Source organism: Corvus kubaryi, unplaced genomic scaffold (assembly GCF_017639235.1).
Source record: "Corvus kubaryi isolate FWS band 111438036 unplaced genomic scaffold, C.kubaryi_AGA036_p1.0 36886, whole genome shotgun sequence".
Taxonomy (NCBI): Eukaryota; Metazoa; Chordata; class Aves; order Passeriformes; family Corvidae; genus Corvus; species Corvus kubaryi.
This window is the reverse complement of record NW_024580974.1, coordinates 25,991-53,106: the sequence shown is the minus strand read 5'-3', so window position 1 is coordinate 53,106 and position 27,116 is coordinate 25,991. Positions and strand designations below refer to the sequence as shown.

Below are 27,116 nucleotides of genomic sequence, written 5' to 3'. Positions count from 1 at the left end.
TAACATGTGGATTTTGAGAGGGATTTTCGTGGCTTTTTGGTTCTGCATCCCTCACTCACCCCTCGCTGCCACCCCCAGTGATTGGGCTGCGGTTGTTTTGGGTTTTTTAAACAAATCATCACAGGAAGTTTTCCCAAACAAAACAAATGCATGTGATTATTTGGCAACCTCAGTGATTGAGCAACTTTAACCACAGCCTCTGCTGAAGCCCTCCAGGAGATATTGATTAATTGCCTACAAAAAGTACTCAGTGAAAGCGAAGCAGCTTCATAGCAGTTTAATTTGGACAGGAATTGAATCAAGGCATGCCTGGCCAAAACCCAGCTCTTCAATGTTGGGATCAACAAGGATGGTCAGCTTTTAGCAATAAAGGTTTAATTCTGTAAGACAATTCTGGCCCTAATTTGTTTGCAAGTCATACTCTTGGCCAGCACTTCAACCTTTCTAATAGCAAAATTATGTGTTTATAGTCTTCTTTATTTAAATTAAACCATTCAAAAGCAAATGCAGATCTTTTTCACTAGACTTCCTATTATGAAGGATGAGAAGGAGGCTGTGGTTCTATTACTAATCAAGCAGCTATGTTTGTAATTTTTTTAATCAAGGTACAATTTATGCTCCAAAGACCTTGCAGATCAGACAAAAATTCGGTCCAGCTCAGTAAGAAATCATCCTACCCCAAAGCAGCTTTGTGTCACAGTGCTACATGAAAGGCAGTCCTGATGTACAATCTGGACTCCACATCTTCACACACTCCCTTGCATACCATGTTTTCTTACACATTTCCTAAAGGCAACATTGATGGCAAAAATGTACGAAAACCCTGAGAAATACAACATCACTTCAGCTGGAATACAGCAACAGGACATTCTGCAAAAGTACAGCTGAAGGGAACTGCTGCTGTTTGGAGGCAATTCAGGCCAGGATGCAGAACAATTTAAAAGTTGCAATTCTTTTCCACTGAGAACCATTTTTATGCAAATATTATAGATACCACCACCCTCTCACTTACATAGAGCTTGCACTGCAGCCAGCTGAGGTGAGTCTTCTAGGATCACAGCACAGTCTGATTGGACTGGACAAATCCTTTCAGATCCTTGTGGTTTTTATGTTACATTTTTAATCTTTTTAATGTATATTTCACTTGATTTTACTGTTACAGTTTCCACTCTCCACTTTTACATTTAGATAGATCAGTAGTTCTTCCATACGCACTGAATAAAATGTCCTTTCCCTGCACTGTTTAAAGGCAACAGAAATTGAAACACTCATGGGCAAGGCAAGTGTCTCTTGGGGCATTAATTACAGATAACCGAGTGCAGAGCAAAAAAACCAACATAGAAGATGCAAGATAGAAATATAGAGACCCAAGTAATTAAGGATCAAGACTATAAATAATATCTATCAAAGCACTGATCTGACAAATCATTGATTTTCTTTCCTTCCTTGCCCCTCCCAGTAATACCATTCTGTTTATATGGCACCTCCTAATTACCTCATAGCCAGAACTCGGCTGCTGCCGGGATAAACCTTGAGCAGCCCAGACTGCAGAAGGAAACGAGGAACACTCCAAGAGTTATGGGTTCAGACTCCTGCAGTCCACGCCAATTCCCCTGATGCAGAGACCATAAAACAGCTGCATGAAGATGAAATTGGCTGTAGGGACACTTTGACTAAAATCATCACCTTGAATTTGTGTGTGAACATGCTGCGTTCCTGCAAACCCAAACAAGACCTAATTCCTCTCTCCTTTTTAGTATTAGTAAATAGCTGCTGACAATAATTCTTCCTCTCCAGCTGGTCTGGGACAGCTTCCCACAAGAAAAAAGAATGTTACCTTTTGGTTAGACAGATTCCCATGAGAATAGAACATATATAATGGAATAATTTAGCACAGCATAACAGATACAGACAGTTTAGAGCAGTTCAAACTCTATTGAAAGCTGGAACAAAGCAGTTACCTGTCTTTAGAGAGGAGATGGATGAAGAGATGTTTCATGTTCTCTGAGGCATCTTCAGAATTGGTAGTTAACTGTCACCAGCTCAAAGCAAGACTGGTATTTACTAGTATTTATCAGTATTAGCTCTGCTTAAAGGAGTCTGTGTTTCAGCAGTGTCTGTACAGCCAGAACCTTCAGGTGCAAAGGTGAGAAGACTCCAAAACCAGTTTTCTCTAATGGAGTTGTGGAACCAGACAGAGGGAATACAGCATTGCATGAGATTCTTCTCAAATTGCAGCCTCCTCTGTCCTATAGAATGAGCAGCCAGAAAAGATGGGCTCTCTACTACTGCCTGTGTGTCCCAAATCAGAAAGTCACTTCTGAATTAGCAAATACAGTCAGGAACATTCTGGCTGAGACCTATCTGTCACTGAAGACAGACTGTGCAACCAACTCAACTGCACCTTTGACAGGAGGCCCTAAGAATCAGAGTGGGCCCACAGTATTCCTGAAAGAGTCCAAGAATGTTTTAGATATTCCTCAATGTGTCCAAGAATACTAAAGCTGTTGCAATTCTCATATGGGATTTGCATATGAGAGAGGCAAGAGAACAGATTCATGTGCTAAGAACTCTGAAGGGTTCAAAAACATTTAAAGACACAGAACCTTGCTTGGAGCCTTCCAAGGCAACTGAAAACACCCCTGAAGTCACTGCCACTAACACTCACTCACAGGTGCCTAAAACCTTGTTTCTTCAGCTAAAGCTGGGTATTTGTATCTTAATCAGAAAAGGCTGGGTAGGAAGGCATGAAAGTCTTAGGTGCTATTGAGCCAAACAGCACTTCTGAAATTCAGGCAACACCACAACAATGTTGGGGGCATCTCCAAACAGGGAGACACACAAACACATGTAGGATAAGGATGACACATATTTAGAAGCAGCAATAGGGACTCTTCAGCACTGATCCTTTCAAATGGAGCTGAAAGAGACAGGTAAACCCAATCAAGAGTGCCAATACGACACAGTTTGCAGGCCAAATACTTCACCAGTACCATGCTCTGGAGATTGCAGAGAAAGTAGCTTTGGCCTCAGGGCAAAGGAAGAATTAAAAAGAGAAGGAAAACAACCCAGAGGCACTTAAAGAACAACATGGTTAGGATGAGCATTCTTAATCTCTCCAATAGTTATGAACCAAAGGTAAAAAAGATATTACAAGCTGCGTGACTACACAACTGTACCTTCTACTGGAGCTGCCAACACTAGAAAGTTTCTCTGCCAACTCTGAAGTTTCAAGTATTTCTAGTATAAAAGTACAAAGCTTGAGCAGATACGGACCAACATTCACAGACAGGATGGAAATACTACATGTTTTCAGCACACTGACTTTGAATTTCTCTCCTAAGTATTCCCGTTTTTGGTATTCCCTTTGATTCTGTCTCCAAATCCTCTTCTGTAGAGCAATTAGTGTTTAGATAAATAACAAAATACAATTACTAGGAGTAAGGACTACTAGCTATGAGAATAATGAGCATTCAGTTACACACCCTTTTTCACATCCATTTTGCCAACTTGTTTTGTTGCTCATATTAATACTGAATTTATCCTTGCTGATTGCTGCTCCAGCTATAGGAATTCTTCCAGATAACTTCTGAACTCCAGATTTATTGACTGTAAAGTAACTACCACTACTGAACAAGGGGGTCATCACAGCACTATATAGTAGGAATAAAAAAACTGCAAAACAAAGTAGGGAGGAAAAAAGTAGGGAGCAAACTTTTTCCAGAAAGCCTGCAAGTCTTAATAGAAGATGTCAACAGTATTAATTAACCTCCAATATAAGTTTAAAACTTTGCTGCAACAAACACTGCTCTAAGCAGTGAAATGTTTAACGTGGAAAGCAACTTATTCCCAGGCAGTGGCACTTCCTTATAGAAAGAACTGATACAATTTTAGCTGTCATGTTCCTACCATAGGTCTTGCCTTGTCCAAACCCTTCCTTGGCAGCTCATTCCCAGATATATTCCTTGCTTCTATGTGGATAGAGTACTGTGGTTTTCAGAGTTAAATTAGCAGAAGTGGACATTTACAAAGAGAATGATCAATTTACATACAGATGCTTTGTCATTCAGCAGTGACAGCTACTCCTTCCCACCAAGTATTGACCTGGAAAAGTTTCTGAAAGAGAAAATTGAGTAGGTGGATTAACAAACCAAAAACTAAAAAACATATACCCCAACGAACTCCCCCCTTACCTCCCCCACCAAAAACCTCCCCCCAAAACCAAAATACCCAACCCAGCAACTTTAATTTTTTTTTTTTTCTGTCAAGCTACATTTGAAATGTTCTGTGAAAGGCCAAATCTACAAATTTCAGGAACGAGAGCAAATTCTACATGACCCTTTCCTGTTGTATTCTGGAGAAGATGTGCTGCTCACATGTGAGGAGAGCAAAGTGTTGAGCTGCAACAGAGCTCACCAGGAAACACTTCCTACAGTCATGGAACTGTAGATGAATGATGCAATCCACATCGTGCAACTGTGGATGCAAAACACAAACTAGGAATAAACCATGTCTCCAGCAAGGCAGTGTTACACTTCTAACTTGCTGTATTTTATCCAGGAATAGATTACTGCTAAAAATAAAGGAATTTAATAGCTGCAAGCCAACCACACCTACTTCAGAAGGCAAGGAATGCTGCCAAGAGAGAATTACGGCAATGTTATTCCACCATTGCACTTTCAAAAAACAAGCATTAGAAAATATGAATTAAGCTAAAACACAGCTTTCTCTCCAATTACAGCAACACATGACTTTTTATATAACCTTAATCCTCCCATTAACTCTCCTCCTCAAAGGGAAGAAAAAAGAAAATCTGACTTCTGGTTTCTGGCGGGTTTTTGATTCCTCATTTGCTCCATAAAAGCAGAGGAACAACGAAGCAAAAGCATTCCTTGTTCCCTTTCTGTCCCTGTTGATCGGCCTCTTGTACATCACACAGTTCAAGCTGTCTTAAGTCATAACCTCTCCTTACACAACTCCTTTCTGTGGAGAGCACAAAAAATACCTCTCACACAAGAGATGTCTGAAAACCCCTATTATTTTACACTTACTGAAGCTATTTCTCTCCAGTTGGATATTTGGTCTGAAGACCCACTCATCACTTCACCTAGAACTAACTTTAGCCTACACAAAATTTTCTGTACATACAGCATCAAACAAGACCTTCAGACTTCTCACAAAGAAGACAGAATTAGTAACATGACAGAGAAAGCTAAGACAGCAGAGATGTATTTCAGGCAGAAAAAAAGTTTCTGAGATCCCATAGTAAGTGCTGTACATCTTCTTCCTTCCTGTTGTTAAGAGCTGGCTACTCTCACACCTTCCACTGCTGGCCATGCTCCGTTTGTTTCACCTTGCATGGATCAGTTTTCCTTAGTTGCATCCATCTCCTCACACTTCTCCATAGCCTCATAAATGAAGCTGCGTGACATCAAACACACCCACCTCAGCTATCCACTGTTTCCCTGTGGTTCTGGGTCATGATTCAACTTTGTTCTGACCCAACAAACATGAGAGTTGTTCTTCTACTCTGATGCTAAATTTTAGGTAAGACCACAGACAGAAACTTGATATCAAACTGAGCCACAAGGAGAGACATCTCGAGTGTTCTGCATTCTGCTGTCTGCTATGGTTACCAGCAGCCCATAAACACATGAACAAACCCATCTACAGAGAGAACAGCTCATGCTCACAGCAAACCAGAAATAGCAGCATGGGAAACTTCACTTTCAGTTAGTGCTTCAAGTGAACTATCAGTAGTGACAATCCAGGCTTCCTAAAAACAAGGCAACACAGTTTAGGCCACACAGTCTATTAGAACTGGTAGCAATACACTATCAAGACCTACAAAATCTTCTCTTAGCAAATGCTTGACGCAGGCTTGATAAACAATGAAAAAAAGAAAAAGATTTCCTTGGACTGGTACAAAATACTGATTTTTTTCAGAACCACAGAGAGAAATCCGATTTAGTCTACAGCACAGCAATTTTTCGTTGTTATTCCTGAACACGTTATGTGAAAGGACTTAGTTCCCAAAGCCATGTATGTACAATACAGTTAGGACCACCTCCTCAAAACAGATTCTGTTGTCAAATTTAGTGTTCTCGATATTCTGCTTGCACCTTTTAAGGAGTAAAATAAACCACTCCAAGCAAATAAGCAAGAACATTTTATTGTGACACTTGCAGCTTTACCTTTCTCAAGTAATACAGAGTTCTCCCAAATGTCTTTGCCAGCCAATTTAAATATTTCACCTACATCTGCATCACTAGTTTATAAAACTTCTCTAAGATCTGCATCTTTTCAACTGATTTAACACAAAAACAGAAGCAAAAGAACAAACTCTTGAAAACATAAAAGAGTTACATCGTGGCACATTTATTCTTTAGTAGAAAGTAAGAAAGACCTCCCTACTGACCTTTACTCCAAGTGAGGAAAAAGATAAATATCCACAGCTCTTTGTCCCATCTGGTAGGATTTTAAGATCCATCTATGCATGTATAATCACAGAACACAGTTTTAGCCACACTGAACCACCTAAGCAGATTTTATGTTCCATAGTTTTTAACATGCATTCCGTCCTCGGCGTGCTGACTACAGGACAGAGATTCTGTGTACCTACAGTGGCTTCAAATTAAAAATACACCATAAGCCAACTTAGAGAAACATCCATTAGTAACTAATAGAAAGAATCACAAGAAGGTCTCACAACAGTTTACTAAAACATTAAGGTTCTTTAAATCACAGTTGTCAAATATAAAAATTCTATTTCCCCTCTAACTGAGATCTATTTACATGAACATTTTTAAAAGATGGGCTGTAACTCAGCTCTAATCGCTGTCATCTGAGCCTCCTTCAGAGCCCTCATCATTGGATGCCTCTGGTTCAGACTCGTTCCCAGAAGCTCTGGCAGAGCCCTCGTGGTCAGAGCCCCTCTCGGAGTCTCTGTCGGACTCGGCGCTGCGCGAAGCCGGGCGCGATTCGTTCTCGGAGCCGCCGGAGCCGCGACTCCTCCCCGACTGCACCGACTCATTGTCGGACTGCTCCGACTCCGAGCGCCGCCTCTTCCTCGGGGACCTGTCGCTGTCAGACTCCTCGTCGGACGCGCGGGCACTGCACCTGCGGGGACTGCCTGCCTCGCTGCCAGACTTGTTCCTGTTATCAGAATCGCTATCAGAAACAATGCGCTTGCTGTGCTGCTGCTCCCCATCGTCCGAGTCACTGTTGCTATTTCGAGCGTGTCTGTGGGGAAAAAGCAGGGGGGAAAAAGGTATTAAAAGGTGCTCCCTTTAACTTACAAATAAAGCAAGACACCAGGATTTGGGTAATGCTGGAGTTAGAAGAATGAGTGGAATTAATTTGCACTGGGAAGGGATGCTGTCAGTACAATGAAAGACTTCTCATTATCTTTGTGTTATCTCATTAAAACTGCATTTTCTCTTGAAGGCATGCATTGAAACTCTAAGCTCATACAAAGTTAATTAAGGTTCTTACCCATCATCAGCAATTTTGAGTTTGTCCTCATCAGAAGAATCATCACTTGATGAAATGATGGCTTTTGATTTGATCTTTCCTTTCATTGAAGGAGGCAGACGTTCTGGTTTGGGCTGTATAGGGGGAAAACAAAGGGCTGCTTGATCATGTGGCACACACAGCCCAAACGTAGAAACACATTCAGAAAACCAGACAGGCTTTTAAAAAATTTTCCATTTACTATCACTTAATTCTAGATGGCTTTGGAAATATCCTTTTCATCCTTGAAGCAGCAATAGCAATAGGGGAGGAGGATAAAAATAAGCTCTAGGGCCAGTTGGCTCCAAGAGGTTTTGCTGTAATTCTCAACACTAATAAATCTCTCTTGACCAGGGTAATGCTGAACTCCAAATGCATATTTAGAAAGTGATGCAGTTATTCAGGGTTTAACTTACAGCCTTCTTCTTCTCTGCTTTGGGTGGACGTCGCTTCTTAGGCCGTGGGCCGTTTTCGTGTTCTTCATCATCGCTCCCCTCTTCTGCCTTCTGGGGTCTTGAACAGAAACATATTTTATATGGCATAAAGCATAATACTGCAAAAACCCCTTAAAACATACAAAAATACCAGCCTCAAGAAATGCCCAGTTCATCAAGTGTTACTCCTACTTCTTTTGCAGAGTGGTTGTTTAAGTTTTATCATGTGTAATGTGTAAGTAAAAAATAATCATGTGACCTCTTGATAAGAGTTTGTTTTTAAACTGTTACAAAAGACTGCAGAGAATTTACTTAAAAGCCCTACTATTGCTCAGGGACTAATATTAAATGAACATTAATTAATAATTAATTAATTAAAGTATCAGCTACCTCCTCCTTTTCTTCTTCTTCCTCTCACCCTCCTCTTCTTCCCCATCTTGTTCACTGCCACTGCCCTTCCTCTTCTTTTTCTTTCTAGAGATGGGCAGATCTTCATCACTGTCATCATTGACAAACTCATCAAACTCCCCTGCTCCTTTTTTGGAACGCTGTAAGAAACACAGACGACACAACATATTATTCACATCCCAGTCACAAAACTACCAGGAAACACTTCAAAATAGAAATTTAACTGAACATGTTTTGGAAGAGATGACAATACAAACCTTCTAGAGACTATGGCAAAGTTGGCACAAGATGGATATAATTTAGAAACTGATTCCAGATTGGCACATGATAAGATAATATTCTGTTATTTTAACAATTGAACACATTTTAGTGATGCGACCATGCTCAGAACTTTTAAGTATTAGTTTCCAATTCTGACATTTTAGTATTAATACTGTGCAATTTTACTCAGTAGAGCCTAGGAGCTAGAAATTAAAAACCTGTGCTCCTGCAAGAGACCAGATATCAAAAGGGAAAAATTAAGGAGGTTTAAAAGGAAAGAAAAAACAAACAGAAAAAGAGATTAAAAAATTCTGTTCTACCCTGCCTCCACCACCACCACGTTTTTTCTCCTTTGATCCTTCTACTTCACCAGTAAACATCAGAATATTCTTGGTCTTCTCTACATATTGAGCTCTTTGTTCCAGAAGTTTCTTCTGCTCCTCTTTTTCTCTCAGGCGCTTCTCTTCCTGAAACACCAAGGAAGCCAACCATTACCATTGTATTTGCAGCATCACGGTGATTATAATAGCGGGCACAGAAATTATTTGCTGTCAGGAGACTGGAAAATTGCTTTTTGATGCTCTGTGTCACAGCAGAAGGTGCACATGGCAAAAAAAAAGTTTTCCACAAGCCCATAGTGGAATAGGTAAAAGTCTGATGGCAAAACTTCTGACACATCTATTTTATTTAATCATACAGCTAAAAATCTATTTCTGAGGCTATGAGGAAGAAAGAGTATCACCTGTTAGCTGTAGTATTTTCAGCTAGCACTTACTATGACTAAGAAAAACAGCTACTAGGGACCACCCCAGAGCAGCAGGAGCACACATATTGTCATCAGTGTGTCAGTACACTTATAAAATGCAATCAACAGAATTTAGTAGAGTAAAACCTGCTCTTTCAGCAGTTTCTGGCGAAGCAGCTCCTTTTCCTGCTCCTGCTTTGCACGCAGCTCCCTCTCCTCCTCATCCTGCTTGCGTGCCCGAGCCACGTGATACTGGGCCTGGCTCAGTAAGTCAGAGCACTGCCTGCAAAATCCAAGGTTCTCAGGTAAGGCAAGGTGGCAAACACAAAAAGAAATGCTTTTATAAAGGGCCTGCATCACTACACCACGTTCATATGCCCAATAAACTGAAAAAAAGCTACTTGAAATAGCACAGAGAAGAGCAGTGCAGATTTTTGAGTAAATTAATGCATGTTTAGTAAGCTAATTTATCTTGCAATGTATCATTTCAGAACATACTGCTTCACACTTCAAATTCAGCCAATTCACATACAGAAAACCCACACATGAACATAAAAGGAATCGTGCCAACCAATTTGGACAGGTTCAGAAGTAGGGTTAATAAGAGCTTGTATTTAATCACAACACCCTAGCAAACCTAATCAGAAAGGGCAAAATTTAAGCTCAAAAAACCCAATTGTGTAAGAATTAAGGTTACATAAAATGTCCAAGTCACATGAAACATTAGAGCAAGGTGCTTTCAACACCCTCTTAGCTGATGTCAAAATGACATTTCTTTTAATATTGAAATTTCCTTCTCTGCACAAAGTGCTTCGCTGATACCCATTTCAGATGTACAGGGCAGGATGGCCAACACATGGTATTTGTACAGGGCTGTGGAAATCTTACAAGAATGCACAGTAAGTGAAACACAGGAAAAGAATGGAACAGTAATAGGGAATGACCCTGCACTTGTATTTCTACTGTTCTAACAACCTGACAGCTGAAATTTTTGAACCTAGTTTTAATACAAAATAACAATATTCCACTTAGTATCTGAACGAAGGATTTGCTTGTGAGTTGGGGGTTTTTCTTTACCTGGCTTCTGTAGCAGCAAGTGCCAAGTCAAATCTCATCTTATCACCTACTTTACTCAAGTAACTGAAGTACCTGGAGGAAATCACAAGAAACTAAAGTAAGCAAATATGGCATTACTTACATATTTTTTGCAGTTTTGCCTTTAAACAAAGCATTTAGTACTGAATTACAAACCTGTAAAACTCAACCAGTTTCCTCTGTGCCACCACCTTTCAATACAACAGTTAAAAAGGGCATTCACAGTTCTCCAAATTTAAAACATTCTAAAGCCACTCTGGAAAGGAAAAATTCTAAAGAGAGTTCTGAGATTTCATTTGCTGGCTCCTACCAGTAAGTACATTGCTGACCCCAGCAGATTGATTTCTTATCTGTCATAGATTACATGCTTTAATTCAGCATAAGAGAAAGAAGGAAAACTTGTTTTTCAAAAATCCTTCTAGAGCAGCCTCCTTGACCTAGCGGACCAGCCCTTGTGAATACAACAAACTTCCAAGTAGATCAGTAAGCTATGATGATCAGTGCTTTGGAAAGTTTCTCCCATTTAAAAGACAATTACTTCTAACTTTCAAGATTGCCACAGTTTCTTCCCATATACCCTCAGACACATTTCCAATGAAGTGTTTTCGTGCTAGACTCAAATTCTTGTGTATATGAATAAAATAATTCCTTGCTCAAGGTGTAGACTATGGAGAGTATTTTCCCAAAAGTTTTAGTTAATAGGTAAAAATAAATTCATGCAGCTTGTTCAAGACAATAAATAACAAACTTCTCACTAAATTTAAGTTAGAACTTCTATCCTCAACATAACAGCAGAGCTAAGAATGCACAAAGCATGCACCAGCTACACCAGCAATACCTAGGAGCAGAATAAATGGTTGAAAGCTCTGTTCAAGGATGGTGACAACTGAACCAGATTAATCACACTGGTGTCTGCACAAAATTTTATATTATGTTTTTTTAAACAGAACTAAAATATCTCAAATGCACTTAAGAAACTGCTTCTGTTCTTAAGCTGTGACAGTACTTGGGCTTTACTTGCCAAAAGCAGGGCGAAATTAGTTTTAAGGGACTGCCAGTCATTAATTATGCTTATATAAGATAAACTGATTTGCTTTTAAGCCCCATAGATTGTTTTGAAAGAAGTCATGAAATAGTATTCAAGTTGTAGAGTAATTGTCAACATTTTTTCAACTGCGCATTTCTGGGAAGAAGAGCATCTTGGTCACCACAATAACGAAACGCTTTGAGAAACACATATTGGCACCTGGTCAAACAAAACTGGCTCTGGAGCAAGGTCTGAACACAGAGTTTTGTCAGGCTCAATCTTTTGTTTTTCTACTAGAAACTCTGGAATAACACAGTGCTTTGTAGGAGATGATTGCTCTACTAATCAGATTTGTGCAAATATACTGTAAGGGGACAACCAAATAGATTACAATGATTAGAAATAAATGATCTTTACCTGTGGGCAAGCTCCAGTTCTTTCACAGCATTAAGCACTTCCTTCAGATTGCTTTTTTCATCTTTCAGGACAGAGGTAGCAAGTCTTTGCAGCACTAAAGCCACATTAAACATGAGAACTGTATCACTTGGAGCCACATGCCTGGCCTGGAAAAAAACATGTTTTTAAAAGAAGCTACAACATGATACAGAAATGACATACAGAGAATAAACACTGCCATTTCAATCCCAGACCACCAAATTTAAAGAAACACAAATTAACCAACAGTAATTTTATTCTGTGATACATGATGTTCCAGATCCATACCTTTAACAAAGTTTGTTTGCATTCCTGCAATTTGCCACATTTGAACAGTGCCCGGGCCAAATATAACAACACTTCAGTGTTTTGATGCTTATAGAACTTTCTGAGGCAGTTCTCATACTGAAAGAAAAAAAAAATCAAAGTAAGAGGTGATAGTGGTTTGCTGTTTCAGTTAGCTAACTCCAGCAAATGTTTCTATTCCTAAAAAGCATGACTGCTAATATGCCTTTTGTTTTTTAAAGAAGTGTGTTATGCTACATGGGTGCCTCCTTTTCACTGATCAGAACACTCTCTCTCCTACTCCATAGCAGGTACCTGCTTTTTTCTAGAAACTGGCTGCAGCCCAGAAGGCTCTGTAGGTCTTAAATACCAAAGAATACTTTTTAAAGTACCATCTACTGCAACAAAGTCCAACCAACATGACTCATTTTAAGACCACTCAAATATTCTCCACAGTATAGGGGGAAAAAAAAATCTTTTTTCTTTATTCATACAAGATGTTTTACCAATTGAAATATATTTAATATAGTAATTCCATATATCGGATGCAATTAGTTAAAACAAAAAATCCGGACTTTCCATATGACAACAACATCAAATTTGTTCTGTCCACTCAGCTGAGGAACTTGGCCATGCAAAGGGGTATTAGTTTCTCTAAAGAGACTTGTTACTATAAGTTTTGTGGGTCTAGAACTAAAGGTTTAAAAGTTACCAAATTGATCTTTTTCAGTAACAAACACCTACTGTTTGACACTCTTTTCTCAAGGAATCCTTCACCCTTTCTAAGTCTCCAAAATAGCAAGGAATACAAAGTAAGTTTTATTTCCAGCTCAAGTACAGAAAACTGCCCTGAACTGTAACACCTGAGGTTGCTACTCTTGGATCTCACTGTGCTGTGAGCACCCAGTTTTCACTCACCTTCAGCATCAGAGTTTTGTGTTTAGCTCAGGCCTGCCTCAGATTTGTATGCTTTAGGGTAGAGAACTCAGTAGGATAATTATTGTGGCTGCAGTAAGCTGGGCTAGTAAATTCAATTTGTCTCCCTTTGAGTCCAATATCATGTATCACACTGTGACTGCATAGCAGAACCCAGGGAACAATAAAACACTTCAGTAAACAAACACATTTCTAATAACATCTTTTCTTATATAAATCAGCAAATGAGTAAAGTATTTTTTCTCCCAAATGGATAGGTGAAAGTGACACCCACTTCCCCACTGTAATTCACTGCTTAAACAATTGCTAAAATTAGATTTTCATTAGGCTTTTTGTCAATAAAAATAGACAAAGTGCTAAGAAAACAACAGACCCCATTCAAGCACAACAGAGTGAGTGTGATTGTGTTGCCAAAGCTTGCTAACAAATAGTTCACTGGAGGACAGTGACTACTGAGCTCCTGATCATGTAAGAAAGGCCCAGTAACACTTCTTTATTAAGCACCACTAAAGCTTCAGAATAGCTCTGAATGAAGCATTTTTGAGCCTCAATAAGGACTCAAATGACACAAGTTTGTTCTTAGTTTCTTCCTGTTCAACATATGCTGTGTTTTTAAGCTTATTTGTAAGCTTTTGATCAGCTAATTGAGTCAATTCACTCAGAATAGGTTGACACTTGAACATTCACTTGCTTGGGCAGGTCAGGTCAAACTAGCTGACCTCAACAGATTTCTTCCAACATGAATTACTTTGTGATTTTAACTGTGGTGAGTGAAATGATGGCCCAGTCAGCTTTTAAGACAGCTCTGTTTGTTATTCATGTGATCATTTACAAGAACAAAAATATGAATTGCTGCTATTAAAAAAAAAATTCCCAGCAGCAAATTGTATTTACTTACTTTGGAAACATCTGAATGTAAAATCACATACTGTAACTACACTGACTGAAACCCCTCTGACAAATAATTTATTCCACAACCAAAATTCTAACCCCGCTACCAAAAAAAAGTATAAAAGTTGATAGGTGCTTTGTCACTCCTCACACATATTTGGCAGTCTGTTATTAAATCTAGACTTGACAGCCAACAGCTTATTAAAAATAGACCTAGAACTTGTTAAAATACTGCTCAGAAATTTTCCCAGCTGCTCTGACAACAGAGAAACATCTAGAAGTCATGTAAGCCAACGCAGGATGTAGTTCATTGTGGAGATGTTACCATCTGCACAGCACTGATGTACTGCTTCTGCTCTACGTAGATATGTGCCAAATTCAGCCACACATCACTGATATCTGCTGTTGCCTCTCTCACTTGGGCAAAAACATCACGAGCTTCACGGAAATATCCTTTATGTGCCAAGACAGCTCCTGAAGGGAGAGGAACATGTACAATGTGAGCTTCCAGGTTCATGCACTGTGCACTCCTACCACAGAAAATTCAATACTGCCTCAATAAAGTGCCCCCTCCAAAACTGACACAGCTGCCATTGCCTGGGCTCCACTCTACAGTGCTCAGGCCCTGAAAAACAATTCTATATTAAAGCATGGAACATAAGTATACGATCACCTCTGAAACAAGAATATGATCACCTCTGAAGGAAAACTAGAGTCTAATATTCACCTATGCCATTAGCAGCATACAAATTCTTTGGGTCATTTCTGAGGACTTGCTTGTAGATGGCTAATGCACGGTCTTGGTGACGTTTCTCCTGCAGAGAGAAATGCCCCAATTCATCACTCACTTCTACAGTGGGGTATTAAAAGATCTACACAGAGGTTTTATGAACTGGAAGATGCTAAACAGATATGAAGAAGAGGCTCTGAATAGCTAACAACATACAAAAAATAGACAAACAAACCCACACATAGGGCAGAGAGATGCCCATTACCTTTTCTCTGTCTCTTGTGGGTTGATGGAGAGTCTGCAACCAGACGTTGCCAAGAGCCAGCATGGAATAAGTATCATTTTGTGTGGAGGGCTGCTTCAATATTCTTTCAAATTTCTTCTGTCCTGGACCCCACTCTTGTTTAGCCAAATGAAGATTGCCAATCAGAGACCAAGCATCTGGATGGTCCTAAATAAAAATTCACTGTAAGTTACAAATGCACTTTTCCTTTTCAAAGTTACTTTTCCAAGTATAAATGTTACTCCTCTTAAATATAATTCCATATTCAAAAGAACCCCAAACAAACAAAACACAGAGAGCAGATCTGGCAGATCTCTCTTCTTTCCCTAGTTTATGTGAACAAACAAAATAAAAATACAAAAAAAAGGAAAATTAAAATTGAAGTTAACTTATTATTTAGAGTGTTTTAATGTTAAACACTTAAGGGTTACAAACCTGATTTATTTGAAGTGCTTCTTTAAACCAATCAGAAGCCTCATAAAAATTCCCTTTATCCCTGGCCATAGCTCCCAAGCGCAAATAGCCTGAAAATAAAAATAGAAAATAAAATAAAAATCAGGGAACTGGTTAAAGTCATCTTGAACAAAGAAAATATTGTCCATGTATGAATTTCAAAAGCAATCCTTCTCTTGACCAGCTGAAGACAGGAAACACTAAGACACCTTTCATATTCTATTCACAACGAGAAATATGTGAAGAGGAACTTGCACCCACAATGGCCATACAAAAACTGCAGGTTTTGAATAGTTAAAGTATTGTAGATGTGTTCAACTGGCTTCATAAGTTAAGAACAACTGAAAAAACACAAAGAAATAAGGATCCATCAGTTACATAATTCTCCTCCTTCCACTTTAGATAGCTCTCCCATCTCCACAAGCTTTGGGAAGGTATCAGCAGGTGACAATGGAAAACAAGCAGGGAAAAGGCTACAGATGAGGCTGGGGCATGATGTGTGCTGCAGCTTGTGGCAAATAGCACAGGTCAGCCCCAAAACTACTATGAAAACAAGGGAAGACAGACATAAGGAGAGCAGAAGACACTGTCAACCAGAAGATTGTTGGTATTGTAAGGACGACTGTGGAACTGAAACACCGAATGTTTCTTACAATCAACGTAATTTGGATGTTCTCTCAAAATGTTTTTATAGAGCTTTTCCGCTTCATGAAATTCACACATGGCCTCATAGAGCCTGGCAAGGTTGTAGGATGTTGTCACAGAGATGGCATTGTAGTAATGCTCATCGTGCTCAGCCTCTGCTTTTGCACGATCCAGCGACGCCAAAAAGTATTTCTGAAGTACAGAAAGAAAAGAGGAATGAAGCACTCCAAAATATTCTCAAAGAAAAACTTCTGTTTGATCAAGAAACTCCATTTAAACTGTGAGTAACTGCATACCTTTGCTTCTCCTAGGTTTCCCAGCCTGAAGTGCAGAGCACCCACATTATTCAGGATCTCTGGAGGGACATCAGCCTGTACTTTCTCCTGCAGAATGCGTGTGGCTGTTCCATAGGCTGACAGAGCACCCTTTGGAAAGAAACAAACAGAAAGTGGATGAAAGAAAGAAGACCATGACCTCTAAAAGCTCTTATGAAAAGCACATTTATAATTCACCAAGCGTGTATTAATAATACCTGTATATCAGTCTGCTCTAGAATTTGGGCTAGCTCAATCCATGCCTCTACATCATCAGGATACTGCTCTGTGACTTTCTTTAAATGCCCCTGAAAAACAGCAGAAAATAATTATGCCACTTCAAAGACATACAGCCTTCTTAAAAAAATGGAAATAAGAGTGAAGGCATTAACCTTATCTCTAGAAAGATACACCATACTGCAGAAACAAATGTCCTAAACATCTGCACAGTAATAAATCTGCATTAGTTTCCTTCCTTCATTATTCTCTTTTTCTGTAGAAGAAAAAACCTGCTTCCAGTCTCAGAAGCAAAAACTATTACACCAATATGAGAAACTAGAGAAGTGATGTGTAATATACTTTGAATTTATTTACCCAACATTAGGTTTAAAACACTTTTCATTTTAAAAAAGCATAACAGTCCTTCCAGATAAGCCAAGACAAGTGTTTTCTGGAAATCATCAGCTTATTTGCTGTCTTCAGGAAATCATGAGCTGACTTCCCATCTTCAGAGAATTTTATATATATATGGGAAGAATTCTGCCCTCTTCATGTACTAAATAGAGACATGAGGCTGGAGCTTCTCTAAATTCCTGGACATGCTTTACCTAGAGTTCAGCGTCGTCTCAGTACTGTCCAAAAGTTGTGACTCTTCATAGACAGGAAGATCCCTCATGACAACCCATATGAAATATTCCATATCTACAGCTGCCTAACCCTGAGTTTTTTTTAACTTAAGGAACAGTCTGATTTCAAGTCTGATTTCTACTCTTGCATGTAAATACATGATGCTGGCAGAAGGAAAACTCACCTTTGCAATATCCCGTTTCTCCTGATCTTCTGAAGCTGCATAAAGAGATCCAAGGATTTTCATAGTCTCATAATTGTTAGGATAGGCTTTCAAAACTTTTTCAAAGCATTGTGAAGCATTCTCTTTGTCCCCTCGATAAATGTACATTTGACCCAATCCAAAAAATGGAAGTACGAAAGAAGATGAGGCAAACTGAGTGGCCTGGTAATAATACTGGAAAGCTTGATCATAATCTTCCTAATTAAAAGGAATTAAATGAAGAACAGTCAGTGTTTTTAAAGGCAACGTTTGCATGACCTTTTATAACAGAGACTTTTTTAAAGTGTGAGCTCAAAGAGGACTTTTAAAAACTGCCCTACCTGCACGTGAAAAGACCTTGCCAGCTGATAACAGCTCTCTGCCTGCATCGCTTCCACTTCTGTGTTATGGAAAGCATGAAGAGCCAAGTGTTGTACTTTACCATAGTCCTGAAAAAAAAAAAGGAAGTTAAATGAAATCAACTTCCTTCTTCACTTTATTATGGTCAAGTGATTTATGATTTAAACATGGATAGCTGGAAAATATAACAAAGCTTTAGTCACGGCACTGACTAAATAACAACAGATTTAGTTTTAGCTGTTACTATTATTTTCTCTATTTCATATTTAAAAGCATGGGAGAGTGAGGAGACAAACAAACAAACACCCCAAACCAAACTAACCAACCAACCAACCAAAAAAAAAAAAAATCCCAAACATCAAAAACTCAAAACCCCTTCAGGGCACAAAGGTGACTTTGAGTTGAGAAGTAAGTGTACCTTTTCTTGGTTTTCTTGACAAAGGTTTATACAAAATTCAGGCCAAAAACCTCACACTTGTCCATCTAGATTAACAGATATTAGGCACCCGATGAAATGAGTTTGAATCTAACACCAGAATTCTTGCTGTTCAGAATTTATCAAGTACTTAACTGTAAAACTTCAGAGATCTCTTACCTTCTTGAAAAAGAAGTGATTAGCCAAGTGATTCAACACCATTGGATTACTGGGATCAATTGTGTAAGCCCTAGAGAGGAGTTGAACACCATTCTTGATGGAATCAGCCTAAACGAAACATTGACAGGTATCAGCCACACCTCAGTATCTGTATCTTATTACTATTTTCAAAACCATTTTTCAGTCTAGGCTCCTGCAGGATTTCTGACAACACCACACTGAGCTCACAGAAAAAACTAAGTTCAGCTACCAGCTTTCTTCCTGCAGCATACAGGCGGGAAATAGGAAATGAAGCTACCACACAGGGATGGAAAAGAGCAGAGCAGGACTTTCTAGGGAAAAAAAAAAAGCAAAAAAACCCCAAAGACTTAGTCTTGATGTCCTTTGCCAAGTCACATTCACAGCCTGACGGCCCTCCTTCTGTTCCTTCTATTGTTCAGTGTCCCCAGTGCTTGTTTGGTTTAGGTTATGATGTTCTACCCAATTCATTCAGCAGTGGAATGAAGATATTTTCATGTTCAAATTCTGAACAACAACTTCAGATGTCATTTTAAAAAATGATAGAAGTTTGCAGTGCTTATGTAAGAACATCATTGCACCAACTTAACTCTTTCGTAAAGAAACTTTACACTTTAAAGAAAGCTTCCCATAGGTAAAAATGTGACTTACCTACAAGTTCCAATCAAGTAAAATAATTGCTCTTTATTTAGGACACCCATGAGACCTGTATAACAAGCATGTCAGCTTAATCTGTACTTATTTCTGAACAGAAACACCAAAAATGGTATCTAGAAACCATCTAACATCTGTGCTTTACTTTGTAATTACGATGAACAGAAAGCTGTCTTATTGAACAGATTAGGTTTCAAGAGGTTAAAACATAACATGAAGGCAGCTAAAAAACCAACTTCTATTTGAACAGGTACAATCTTTCCAGGCCTAGCATAACAATATACCTGGATTAGGAGATATTGAATCATTCCTGCCTTAATTTTCAAAGGTAAATGTGTTTTAACAATCACACTATGCATTTGTCCAAGTTCTCCAATAATCTGAGTCTCATGTCCAACTTCAACCAAATTCAGTAGAGGGATAGAGGTCCCAAAGCTCCTAAGTGCTTTCATAAAAGAAAACCTGAGATCAGACAGACCTCAGCAAGTACAGTGTGATCTCAACCCTGATCTGACATCATAACATCTTCTAGGAGGAAGAAACATTAGAAATATTTAAGCACAGAAAAGATGCCAATTAGTTTGATACTCAGAGAGACTCTTTTCCCCAGTGTTCTTCCCTCCCTGTGTCAACTCTTCAGTGTTATCCTAACTTGGAAGTAAAAGCTGTGAAAACAGTTTAAAGTAAAGCACAGATGATGTATTTCTTAGAAAGAACACAAAACATCTTTGAGCAGCTCAGCTTTCAATCACAGCTTTTTGAAGCTTCAGGCGCGTGGGCTCATCCCTTGACTTCAGTTAAAAGATCTTCAGGAAAAGAAAAAGGAAGATACCAGATTTCATCAATTTCTCATCCGTGGAATTTATTAAAATTTGACTTTAGAGTATTTTTGACTCTCTCTGTAGTTTTACAAAAAAACATCTTATGCCCACTTTTTTTAGTTTCTTCATGGAAGTCTTAACAGTTATTTTTTTTTCCCCATGAAGTAGTAATCCAAGAATTTTTCAGACATTCTGTGCTAACAAAAAAATCTTTCTAGGGAACTATAGATCACAACACACTAAATTTTGACCGCATACAATTATGTAAAAATTTAATTTTTGAACACTTAAAGGTCTCATCCTCCACTGATAATATCTGAGATGGTTAATCCATGCTAAGGAAGTTATGATCCCAACTAAGCTATATTTTCATATGTATTTTTCTAGTGATACATCATCTAGAAAAGTGGATCACCACTTAATTGTAGTTTTATCAGCCCAGTTAAAATTTCTTCTTGCCTACTCTTGGGTTTACCATGCAGCATGCATGCCTGAATATAACTTTGAAACTTGTTTGAAAACTTGTTCTTAACTCCTAAACTTTTAAAAAACTTGTTCTAACCTCCTGGGACTGTGTCTTATACCTTGACCTTCCTTCACATATCTCACCATGGATTTTTATTATTTTAAGTAAAGTAGTTAACCTAGCACTGTTTTTCTGTACCTAACTCCTCTGTAAATAACAGAACTGAGTATTTTTAACAACAGAAGAAAGGTATTCAGAGTGTGCTGCTCACACCACAAGCATGTATCTGTAATATCATTCAATAGTAGCACAGACTTAAAATTATTTAACTATAAAAGTTATTACCCATTTTAAAACTAGACTATCTTTGAAAGGATAAAAGTTTAGCTTTTTTAGCTAGAAGAAAGTAAACTGAGCGTGGATTCTTGCTAAGTCAGACCCACCTCCTTATTATTGAGTTCCAGAACAGCCAGTCCAACCAAGGCCCCGACGCATTTGGAATTCAGCTCCAGAGCCCTGCTGAAGGCCAAGCGAGCTTTTTCCAGCTTGTTCAGTTTCACGAAGCAGTGGCCCATTCCCAGTCGAACCTCAGCTAGAGAACAACATGACACCATTCAGAACCCCAAAGTTTCAACTTTTTGCCTTTTTTTCACAGCCTGGAGTGAAAGCAGAATTTTTAATAGTTTCCTAAAGCCTCTAAAGCCATTTAACAATTTGCTGTTTTTCAAGGCAGCAGCCCATGCTTGGCTGACCACAAAATGAACGTGAATGCATTAGTAAGACTTTATTTCTTCATAAACCCCAGAACACTGATCTATCTCCCACAGACTCCACTGCCAAACAAATAAAAACTTATTTTTATGGGAATGTATTAGAAAACAATAGAGAAAAGCATTAAAAAATTGCCAGATGGAAGGGTTGGAAATTTCTCAGGCAGGTTAAGTTCACCCCAAACTAACAGGCCTTCAGAAAACACAGATGCATAAACAAGTTAGCTGGCATTTCTCCTCAAATGATCAACTGATTCACATGCTGTTTATCATCCTCCAACTTCCACGACCACGTACATATGGACTAATACAGAAAATTCATATCATATTGCCCTTCTGGTGTGCTCGTGATCTAAGAGTACAGAGAATTTATAAACAACAGTTTCAAATCTGTGTCTGTAAAAAAGCAGGGAGCAAAGGAAAGATGTTTGTTGAAAAGTAAGGCTTTTGTAGCATTCATTCCTACGGTAAAGCAGACCATAGAACACACATAAACCTTTTTTCAGAAAGATTATGGCAAAATGTATCACATCTCTCATAAGACTTCCAAGAATTTATGATCGTAATGTAAATACCTGGAATTAATGTATTTATATCCCATGTACCACTTTTACAGCCATTAGCAATTGCTTTCCAAGATTTTTGCATAGAGAAAATAATACAACACCAGGAACATTCACATTGTGCACTACAGGTAGAATTCTACTTTTTAGGTCTTGTTTCATTATTGCTACGTCATTTCTGAAGCCTTATTCCAAGAGCTCAGAGAGAGAGAAATTCTGCAAGAGCCTTGAACAGTTCCCTCCCTCCCCATACAACTTTAATTTCTCTTACACACAAATTCTCATTTTCCAGTATCTCTTTAAAGGCTAATGCTTTGAAAAATAGAACAGTATTTTCCTAAACACAACTTCCTTCTCTAACAATTAAGAAATATTTCAAGTCAATGAATGCCTAAATCTCCCTATAATGAGGGCTGGGGTTCTTTTGATAGATATAGACCACAAAAATGCCCACTGAATTTGAATTAGGAAGACCTGAGTTAGTTTGCAAGCAGAACAAATACTTCCAGTAGCAGATACTGTCTGTCTTACCTGGGCAGCCTGGATTGGTACGCAGTGCTTTCTTGTAGTAGGCAAGGGCTCCTCGATAATCCTTCTTGTTAAAAGAAATGCATGCCTTACCTATTAGAACATACCAGGAATAAAACCAAAGAGTTATAAACCAGAAGCTCAAGTATTACTTGGTAAACTTGTGCTGCGCCCATTTTCAAAAGCTACAGTTAAAAACTAACAGAAAATTCAATCAACAACAACTTTTATTACCTTTGATGATGTCAAATATACGAAAAAAGTAAACATGAAAATACATGAAATGTACATTTTCATATTTTTCTGCAGAAACTTAATTCCTTATTGGTCCAGAGGAAAGACACTTACTAAGACTAGTGAACAACTTAAATTTCAAGTGTTACAGTCTGTTAACGCCTCACTAGTGGTAACTTCACCCTTAACAAAGTGTACAGCTTCATTGCCATCATCAGGGAAGCATAAATAACTGGACTGGATGTATGCCCACGGACCTCAGAAGATGCCAGTTAGCATTACACTTTTCCTAGCTCTTCCACCTATGTGTACTTTCCAAATTTGAATTAGTCTGGCATGTGTGTCTTGATCACATTCTCTCTACACACACACTCTTAAGCACATAATTCATTCTCAAAATCAACCACAGAGACCAGGTTTTTACAAATATCCATAAACTCATACCAAGAAGGGCAGGAATATTATTTGGAGACTGGTTGAGCACGAAGTGGAATTGTGCATCGGCTTGGTCCATCTTATCACCTTCAAGCAGACAAAAGCAGGCTCTTCCCAACAAGTGATTCTAGACAAGGAAAAGAATTTGCAATACATTTATCTTTACAAAATAGGAAGTTTGGACTTCATGGAAGATTAAGTGCCTTATAATGCTTTTTACAATTAAATTATTTCTCTTAGATTTATCAAGCAAGAGAATACCAATCCTTCCTTCCCAACCTCCAAAGTTGACTGAAGTAGGTCTATCAAGCATGCCAAGCTAGAGATAATTACTCCTGGTGGCACCACACACATTTCAGATACAAGTTTTGCTTACATGTGACTTTAAAGCCTGAGCAGTTGCTGTCTTCCATTTAGTGAATCAATACTTGTTTTCTTTACAACAACTAATTTACAAAAATGGGTTTTTGATCAGATGTCAGTTTTACCTGATCATACATGATGATTTTGTCAGCCATGGTGTACAGCAGGGTGGCCTGGGTAATGAGCTCCTTCTTGTTGTCTTTGTTCTTCTCCTTCCGAGCCTGCTGTACATAGTAGGCTGCCAGTGTGTCCAGACATGTCATCTGATCTTTCTCGTGGTCTCTGTAGTCCAGGTTGCCATCGATGCGGGCAGCTTCCAGCAGCTTCACAAAGTCTTCTGTTTTGCCTTGCTTGTAGTATTCCAGCTATAAAACATACAGTTTTAATGGACACCACCCCAGTGAGTACAGAACATAGCAAGTTGGTGCTTTGGATATCACACAAACTCTTTTTCCAGGATGTAGTGATAAATCAGAAATAAATGTAGGGATAATTAGAGAAAGGTATTCTGATAACGCCAAATATTTTTCTGTCCTAGAATCATTGAATGGCCTGGGTTGGAAGGGACCTTGAAGATCATCTCATTCCAACCCCCCTGCCATGGGCAGGGACACCTTCCACCAGGCCAGGTTGCTCAAAGGCCCATCCAACCTGCCCTTCAACACTTCCAGGGGTGGGGTATCCACAGCTTCCAAAGACAACCTGTGCCAGTGCCTCACCACTTTAAAACACAAGTTTTTGAGCTATTTATAAGTGAAGAATCCACTGGTCTTCACCTGAACTTCTTTGACTTTCTGAAATTTAACCGTACTTTCCACAGTAGAGATATTGCCCCCTCTGTTTTTATGAAGCACGTAAGCAAAGCCACAAACCAGGAAAACTATGGATTGAGGGGAAAATAACCTTAGAAAGCAAGCCTCAAGAGGTATTGTTTCAGGAACAAGAGATGAAATTAAAATCCTAATATGCATATGCCAATCAGAAACATCAATGACTGCATGACCCCATAAGGTTCCTGTTCAGAATTCAGTTATCACTGGTCATGAGAATAAGGAAGTGGAAATTATGATTTATGTGAATACAATACTCAAATATACAGTTTGTATCTATACTGACCGCTAGGGCAATCCATATGTGCAGCTGGGTGTGTTCCTGTTTGAGTATACTTATAACTTCATCACCCTCGGGCAACTGATCGAAGTCAAGCTCGATAACCTAGGACCAAACAACACAGATAATCTTTTCACAAAGCATTAAAAACATTGTCTATCATTGAGCTCAAAGGAAGCTGGACATGTCAGAGCACAAAACATAAATAATTACTTGTGTTTTAACAAGGTTATGGACAGAGAAAGAAGAGATAATGTATTGCATTCTGTACATCACAAAAGCGACAGTCTCTCTTTAGAGTAAAAGACAACCCAATGTTTGGGATAGCAGACAGGGAGAATAACCAGAGATCCTAATTCAACTTCTTTCACTATGGACTTCATGCTCAGAATCAGCTAATAATCAACTTAACTGCACACTGCTGAATTTCTACAACTTTTCCTACAGCTAAGACAGAGATTTAGTTCAGAGTCAAAATCTTCCAAGTCATCAGATGTCAGAAAATCAACACCTCAGACTTATCTCAAGAGTCCTGAAATTTTGTAAAGTCACCTTTATGCCCTAGGAAATGAAGAGACTATTGAAGCAGCTAAATTTCTGAATATTCACAGCTGTAGACATGACCAGCAAATTACATCAACAACTTTTCATTGTTCAAACATTGTTTTGTGAGTACTATTCTCCCATGTTGATCTAATCTTGTGATACTATAAAATGAGTAAAAAGGAACAGGTACTCCCTAGATGGGGTATTTGGGAACACAATTTAACTGCTTGTTAGTTCACCTTACTCAGTCATGCTGCCTTTAATAATTAGTCATCTGCGTTACAAGTTAATTTTACAGCAAGAAAGAGGCGCAGTTGTCGTACCCTGATTACCAATGCTGGGACTCCTCTATAGGCTGAGTTAGAGCAATCCAGTTTATAAAGGCTTATAGTTTTGACTATGCAAAACTTTAGAGTACCAGCAAAAATATTTCTGCTTAGCTATTGCTCATTTTAGTTTTGAGTTTGTCTTGCACAGTACCTCCTCTTTGACAAATAATGGCCCTCATCTACCAACTAAAATAGTTATTAATGAGAAATAGATATTATCAACACAGCAAATAAACATGGGAGTACAAAAGGGCAGGGCAGAGAGGAGAGGTATTTTATAGCATTCTTTAGTGATTAATTCAAAAGTTTGGGATCCAAGTAGTCCCAGCCTGAACAGCAGCACCAAGATCACTACTCATGCTGATGCCTAGCACAGAAATTTGTCACAGAAGAAAAAGCCCTTGAACATGTAAACTCCACAGAATAAAGTAACTTTGTGAGACTTAAGAACTCAGTGGCAGCCATATAGAAATTAGTTTCCCTATATATATTTGTGCATACACGAATGTCTGTGGGTACAGGTATATATGTATGCATGCATGCATATATGTGCGAGATGAGTGTGTATATATAAGAGTAGGGATACGGATGTTCACAGAGAATATTCTTCAACGTGTAAGCAGTGTATTTCAACACCTTACTCAGCTACGCTATTAATTTAGTATCTGCTACGAAATGATTTAACGTCAAACTTTGTTATACGCTGCAAACTTCCAGATGCTTCTCCTGAATCTTTCTAACCTCGGCTTGTGACAGTGCACCTTAAATAAATGAAAGTTAAGAAAGTTTCTAGAGCCACGGTGAAATAACTTTACAGAGCGGGTCCGCTGCCCTGCCTGTGTCTATGCGCTGCTTGAGGGACACCAAAAAACCCTGACACCCCAAAGTACGGCGAGAATGGGGCCGGACACGCACCTGTGACCCCGGCACGGGGGCTGGGAGCGACACTCGCGCCCCGAGCCCGGGGCACAACCACGGGCGGCAGCAGCGACCGCCCGCGCCCCAGCACGGATCGCCCTCCCTGCCCCTCCCCGCCGCCTCCCCGCGCCCGACTCGCCTCGTCGGTATCCCGGAGCGGGATCTCGATGGAGCCCCGCGACATCCTGGCCACAGCGCTGCCGGACCCGCCACTCGCCGGGCCGGGGCCGCCGCGCGCACTTCCCCTCACGGCAGCGCCCGACCCGGACGTGCTCGGGAACGGGGCGGAGCGGGCCGGGCCCGCCCCCGGGGCGGTGTGAGGGCGGGGCTCCCTCGTTCCGACACACATCACGCAGGTACCCTTAGGAATGCGTCCGTATACATCTCTAGAACACCAAAAAGCCGCGCTGAGTGTTTGTGTGTACGCAGTAGATTTGCCTGAGTGCTCCCTCGTCTTTGGAGCACGACTCCCTCAGGTGGCGCCTCTCCTCACGACATCTCAAAATCATCAAAAGATTTCCAAATAAACGCGTTAAAACGTGCGGATTTTCCCCATATTTGTGGGAAACCAATGTGTAAATCCAAATTAATATTATCAGACTAGCTCAGCTGGTGGAATACTGTTCATGCGTATTTATAATTTTTCAGCCAGAGCTGGGCCAGCTCTTTTCCAGTTAGGTGAGTGTTTTTAATGACAAATACTGAATCTGATAACATTGGAGCCTTGGCTGTGTGAGGGATTCAGCCGCACGGAGATGCAAAGTAAAGAAGGAATTACACAATTGGGCTCCTAAATTGTGTTTTTCCAATTATGATGGCAGACACATTGCATATTTGGATCAGACACAGCAAGCACAGTAACCCATGACCCATCTAGGTCATTTTTGCAGTTGTACCAAGGGAA

General features: G+C 39.4%; 1 protein-coding gene across 1 annotated transcript; it reads right to left on the bottom strand.

The window, feature by feature from the left end:
• Positions 1 to 6,156: 6,156 nt before the first annotated feature.
• Positions 6,157 to 26,481, bottom strand: CTR9 (CTR9 homolog, Paf1/RNA polymerase II complex component). Its single transcript, XM_042020189.1, has 25 exons — positions 26,352 to 26,481; positions 24,426 to 24,524; positions 23,435 to 23,674; positions 22,956 to 23,073; positions 22,281 to 22,370; positions 20,860 to 21,008; positions 18,458 to 18,565; positions 17,844 to 17,951; positions 17,485 to 17,721; positions 16,673 to 16,762; positions 16,437 to 16,565; positions 16,149 to 16,332; positions 15,478 to 15,566; positions 15,025 to 15,210; positions 14,757 to 14,844; positions 14,355 to 14,503; positions 12,206 to 12,322; positions 11,900 to 12,045; positions 10,438 to 10,509; positions 9,508 to 9,643; positions 8,936 to 9,082; positions 8,337 to 8,494; positions 7,929 to 8,025; positions 7,495 to 7,607; positions 6,157 to 7,242 (listed from the first exon to the last, which is right to left on the bottom strand). The coding sequence occupies exons 1-25, from the start codon at positions 26,394 to 26,396 to the stop codon at positions 6,831 to 6,833; spliced, it is 3,507 nt and encodes a 1,168-aa protein (XP_041876123.1). The 5' UTR covers positions 26,397 to 26,481; the 3' UTR covers positions 6,157 to 6,830.
• Positions 26,482 to 27,116: the final 635 nt, after the last annotated feature.